The 6,000-nt window shown below is 43.8% G+C and overlaps 1 protein-coding gene across 2 annotated transcripts; it reads left to right on the top strand.

The window, feature by feature from the left end:
- Positions 1-3,109, top strand: LOC133137590 (transcriptional regulator Myc-B-like). Of its 2 annotated transcripts, none has more exons than XM_061255931.1 (3): positions 1-244; positions 824-1,483; positions 2,088-3,109. In XM_061255931.1, the coding sequence occupies exons 2-3, from the start codon at positions 826-828 to the stop codon at positions 2,669-2,671; spliced, it is 1,242 nt and encodes a 413-aa protein (XP_061111915.1). In that variant the 5' UTR covers positions 1-244; positions 824-825; the 3' UTR covers positions 2,672-3,109. The 2 variants fall into 2 exon arrangements, with proteins under 2 accessions (XP_061111915.1, XP_061111914.1); XM_061255930.1 differs by having other exon boundaries at positions 820-1,483.
- Positions 3,110-6,000: the final 2,891 nt, after the last annotated feature.

Raw genomic sequence — 6,000 nt, 5'->3', positions numbered from 1 at the left:
CTGCTGCTCTTATTCTTGCAGTAAATGACAAGCTGCGGAGTCGGTCTCAGCCTTTTTCGGGGTGCAAGCTGTCTGCGTAGTCTGGCTACATAACCTTAGGAAAGCAAGGGCTTAGCACAAAACACCGGTGGGGACGACTCCCACTTCGGATTATTACTTTCACTTGTCACTTATCGTCGTGATTTATTTATAACTCCAATACTTTTCATCGAATTGATTTTCATAATTTATTGCTATTCACACGGTAAGACTTTTTTAATACATGCAACGTATTTCATGATTTTACTTCAGTTGTTTACTTATCGGGTTGCTATGGAGGTGACGTTTGTTGACTAACGTTAAATTATTTGACTAAGTTTGTACCTCAAGAATTTGTATTTTGCTGTAGTAAGCTGCGGTTTTTTAGGAAGTGGTGTGGCATTTAAATGTCTTGGTCACGAATTTTAAATGCCGGCTCTTCAGTAACTGTCAGATGCTTCTTGCTGGCACGCTCATTATGCTCGCGTTGTCTTGGAAGCATACAAGTTATGCATAGGATGCTGGTGTGTAGTAGGGGTACTTAATTCAGTAATTTCTTATTGCTGTTGCCAGTTATTATAACATGAGTGTTGTATATTATCTCATATGCAAAGTGTCTAGCTAACATACAACCACTGTCAAGTTGATTTGAAACTGGAGAAGTTTATTCGAATGACATTGCTTATTAGCTCGAAGTTGGTGTGTATGGTTAACGGGTTCGCAAGGAAACCGGTTCGGTTTACGCACACTTTCCATATTTCACCCAGCACTAATTTTCATTCAATTCTCCTTCATTCATAGGCAGTCATGCCGCTGAACTCGAATATGGCGAGTAAAAACTACGATTACGACTATGACTCAATCCAGCCCTACTTCTATTTCGACAACGAAGAGGATTTCTACCACCAGCAGCACAGTCAGCTTCAGCCGCCGGCTCCCAGTGAGGACATCTGGAAGAAATTCGAGCTGCTCCCCACACCTCCCCTCTCCCCGAGCCGGCGACCCTCGCTCTCCAGCCTGTTTCCGTCGAATGCCGACCAGCTGGAGATGGTGACCGAGTTTCTCGGCGACGACGTGGTCAACCAGAGTTTCATATGCGATGCGGACTATTCTCAGTCCTTCCTGAAGTCCTTCATTATTCAGGATTGCATGTGGAGCGGGTTTTCCGCTGCCGCTAAACTGGAGAAGGTGGTATCTGAGAGACTAGCTTCGCTCCAGGCTGCGAGAAAGGAGTCGTCGGCGAGCAGTTCCACGGATAGCAGCTCTAGTCGGACGAGCCACAACGTTAATTACCTTCAGGACCTCAACACCTCCGCGTCGGAATGCATTGACCCATCTGTTGTCTTCCCTTACCCACTGACCGAAAATCCAAAGCTCAGCAAGACGACAGCGCCCACGGCTTTGGCACTGCCACTGGATACCCCACCTAACAGTGGCAGCAGTAGCAGCAGCGACAGCGATTCAGGTATGTAGTAAGTGCGCTCGATTGCATTTTAGGTTTACTTGCATAACGCTAGCTGATTATTACGTGAAATTATATAATGTTCGTGGATGCTGCCACGCATGTCATTCAGGAGAATTATTACATTAAGACTGTGTGTGGGATGGGGGTGGGGTGGGACGTTCGTTTGGAACCTAGTCTGGTAGCGAGCTATATAATTGTATGTTTAATGGGAAATGACGCAGTTAGCCAAATAGCTTTTCGTCGAGGCTGTAATCAGAATTCGCTTTGATTGAACGCCTCGGTAGTAAAACTCCACCGGCGGCACTGTCCTTGATGTCAAGGATGTAAAGCGTTAAGTTAAGATAGCTACGGGTTTGCCGTGTCAGTTGCAGTTGCGTAAGGCGCCCCCCCCTTTCGTTTGCTCCCTCCTTTCCTCCTATCCCAAGCGCAGGAGTAATGAAGGGTAGGGTTCAATGCTGCAATGTTCAGCTGACGAGGAAAGAGGGCGGGGGAAAGAATTGCAGACATCTCTTGACATTGCACACTCGGCATGCCGTGCAGTAAATTTCTGTCCAATGCATTTTTTGCAAACAAAATTAATCGCGTGCATTCTTCCTTTATTTAGATGACGACGAGGAGGAGGATGATGATGATGATGAGGAGGAGGAGGAGGAAGAGGAGGAAATTGATGTGGTGACAGTGGAGAAGAGAAAGACGCTGAAGAGGTCTGACACGACGGGAGTACCGGGCAGGCAGCACCACAGTCCCCTGGTCCTGAAAAGATGCCACGTGCCTATTCATCAGCACAATTACGCCGCTCACCCGTCGACGAGAAACGAGCAGCCGGCCGTTAAACGGATAAAATTCGAGAGTAGCAGCCGGGTACTCAAGCAAATCAGCAACAACCGAAAGTGCACGAGTCCACGGACATCTGACTCTGAGGATAACGACAAAAGGAGGACTCACAATGTGCTGGAACGCCAGCGGAGAAACGAACTGAAATTGAGCTTCTTCGCGTTGAGGGATGAGATACCGGAGGTAGCGAACAATGAGAAAGCGGCCAAAGTCGTTATCCTCAAAAAGGCGACGGAGTGCATCTTCTCTATGCAGTCGCACGAACATAAACTCATTTCTTTGAAAGAACAGTTAAGGAAGAAAAGCGAACACCTGAAACACAGGCTAGAACAATTACGGAACTCTCACGTATAAGTTTGTCGGGACATTCAGAAGGCGTATCTTGCACAGATAAAGACTGTTGCTGTGTATAGTTTTAATGTTGCATGCATATGCAAGAAAAATACTCAATATTTCAGAGGTGTTGCCCACACAACCTTGTTTGAAATCAAGATCGATTTCGACAATGAAAACTGCCTCGAATTAGATTTATTTGTATTTAAGTCCTTTATTTTTATTAATAAAATTATAAAAAATGGGCTGCACACTTACTGTCAGCCTTAACTTAAAATATTAATTTGTTTTTATTTGTTTTGTATGTTTTGTATATAAATGATTGAAAATTTGATCAGAAATGTATTTTTGATGTTAATTATCTGAATTATCTGTGAATGTGTTAACAGATGGGGTGGGGTTTATCATTGTATTCCCCTCATGTTTTGATTCAGACTCATAAATACATTTCTTTATTAACCTCGCATTTGTTTAATTTGAGTCGTTTAATAAGTCGTCCTACGCTTTAAATATGTTTCCCTTCAGTCAGAAATGTTACTCCCCTGTTCAGATAACCAGCAGGTGAACATTAAAAAGGATATATGTAATCTTACTTAATCTCTTTTGAGAGATACAGACACACACACACACACACACACACACACACACTAGCACTCATTCTCTTGAAATGGAAGATTGGAATATGAAAAACAAGCTACTGGTTTTTAACCACTAAACTTTATTTGCAAAGATAACTTTTTACTCCCTTGATATAAAGAGAATATCGCAGTGGAACTGGGTTAATAAATAGGTTGTATGTGCACATTCTTATCTAGGGATTCCTTGAATAGGGGAAAGTGTGCAGTGTTTCATGGGGCATTATTGGAGATGAAGTCCAAAGATGGTTTCAATCTATTACACAACTTTTTAACAATGGAACTAAACCTGTTGCACAATATTTACTTCCTGAACTTGCACAAAGCCTCATTTTATGATCAGCACCATATTTACTTGTGTCGCCTGTGTTGTAGAGCATTACATTACATAACATTATTGGCATTTGGCAGACGCTCTTATCCAGAGCGATGTACAGTTGATTAGACTAAGCAGGAGACAATCCTCCCCTGGAGCAATGCAGGGTTAAGGGCCTTGGTCAAGGGCCCAACGGCTGTGCGGATCTTATTGTGGCTACACCGGGATTAGAACCACCAACCTTCAGTCATTTACCCTAACCACTACGCTACAGGCCGCCCCTATACAGCACTCTATGTCTTGCCTCATGAAACTGTCCAATACACAACCAATAGCCTACATCTACAGTGTGCATGATTCCTATAGGTGTCTATTCTGTTCATAGATAACAGACCCCTATCCACCCTCACAATAGTGCACAGAATGTATGTATTTACCACTCCTATGCTACACAGAACCTCCCATCTGTATAGGCATCAATCTCCCAAAAACATACAACACCAAACATTAAACATTACCCCGCCAAGACACCCAGCCCCCCCCCCTCTGCCTCATTTGATTTCCTGTATTCTCTACGTACACAAACAATCATGTTCAGTGTTAAGTCAACACTTAGAGTGTACATACTTTTGTTGCTATTGGTCTGAAGTACTCTGTTGAGAGTTGAGTTGGCACTGGACATTTTGCGGTCTAGAAAGTGTCAGTACCGGTCCGTAACACCGGTGCTGTATGGGCGTGGTCTGGTTAAGAGCATTGGGGCTGCCAACATGGGTGTGTGTGTGAACAGGACTACATTCTTTTCAGTCAGGTGATGACTAATTCACATCAGGTACTTCACCTACTTACGTGTTTCCTCAAGGATTCATTTTGTCACTAAAGTGAGTATAAAAACACCAGGGTGGGGCTCTGCTTTGGTACCCTAGAGCAAGATTAGCTGCCTCATATTAGCACGACTGATCACTAACCGCCTGGCTGCAAAGGTTAGTCAACAATTGTTTTTACTGATCTGTGTGGTAATGATTGGCTAATATTGTGGTCAATGCACATACCACATACCTTCACACCACAAGTCTTCCTGATTACTTAGCCCATTAAATACACAGCAAGATCCTCTTAGAAAACATAACCACAGGCGGTAAAGTGTGACTCTCTGCCATCATAAACAAAGTCATAAAATTCAAATTCATCAAACTGCAAACATGATCTCTGTTAACATCTCTGCTGATAGATACTAGGTACTGGTTATAACAAAATGCCTGATTATAGATTTATTTTGTGGCTTGTGGCAAACAAATTACTTACATTTTACAATTACTTACAATTAAATACAAAATATGCACACATCTGTTATATAAAAGTATGCAGAAAGGATTTCTCATTGAGAATCATAACCATGACTCATTAGCTTTAACCCTTCCAAATCAAAGCTTTGTTCTCGTAAATAGCTTGTCAGACTGAACAGTGTAGTCAGCAGCTATGATTGTTAATAAACTCCTTTTCTCGTCCGTGAAAGGAGTTCTCCCTTTCCCAGTAATTACAGAATATTAATCACGTCTGACTATAGCAGGATTAAGCATTACCGGGGACATAGCTTTAACAGCGGAGCTGATTAAATATCCCGTACAGAGCCCTGCTTCCTCTTCAGACTCACAGTGCAGGTTTACCTCGGTTAGCCCTACGTGCCAAGCTGCCAGAAAAAACGAGACACCGGCAGTCTGCGCTGACTTCCGATAAGAAATGAATTATGCGGAAAATCATTCCGGTCCTTTCTCCTCCGAGCTGCAGTTAATTGTTGTATTGGCTGGGCCGGCAGTACATTGATATTCTGCCCCTGAGCAGCTCAGTACACCTTCCTTCAAAGGCCCGAGAGCAGACAGGAAGTGTAGGGGAGGACTGCTCGTCTACTGGGGGGTTCTACCTGGGGAGTTGGGGGAAGGATCCCTTGATGAGGGGAGGGGGGGGGGGGGATTTTCTGGTACTTTCTCCACCCATCTGCATACCTCTGTGTTTCAGCTTCCAAAACACGGCTCGGTTTCCTTTCATCTCGAATGAGTCAGCAAACATTAGCTATCTCATCAGCTCCATCTCTTCAAGTTGGTGCAGTCGAGTCTCAGCGAGCCGTTGTAGCATACGGTATTGCCATGGCTACCATGACAGTGTAAGCCCACCGCCACCAAAACAATTACATCACTCTCCACAGTAAAAATGTTCAGTGTTAAATCAGAGTACATTTAATCCCTATTGGACTGAATTAACACTGGTAATTCTCCTGGGTCCCGTTAGCCAACACGGTGGACGAAAAATAGGAAAAGTCAAGAGTACACGGAGCGTTCTTCTGGTTGCAGTCTGTAGTGCGTCCCACTGGCCTGGCAGAGTGTGGGTGATTACTTGAACATATG

Source organism: Conger conger, chromosome 9, assembly GCF_963514075.1.
Source record: "Conger conger chromosome 9, fConCon1.1, whole genome shotgun sequence".
NCBI classification, from domain to species: Eukaryota; Metazoa; Chordata; class Actinopteri; order Anguilliformes; family Congridae; genus Conger; species Conger conger.
This window is presented reverse-complemented; position numbering and strand designations above follow the sequence as displayed.

What these genes read in the sequence shown, in the direction of transcription:
- LOC133137590 (XM_061255931.1), top strand. Translation starts at nt 826, where the DNA reads ATGCCGCTGAACTCGAATATGGCGAGTAAAAACTACGATTACGACTAT. An exon ending in CAGCAGCGACAGCGATTCAG is followed by an intron (nt 1,484 to 2,087) that starts GTATGTAGTAAG and finishes TCCTTTATTTAG; the next exon opens with ATGACGACGAGGAGGAGGAT.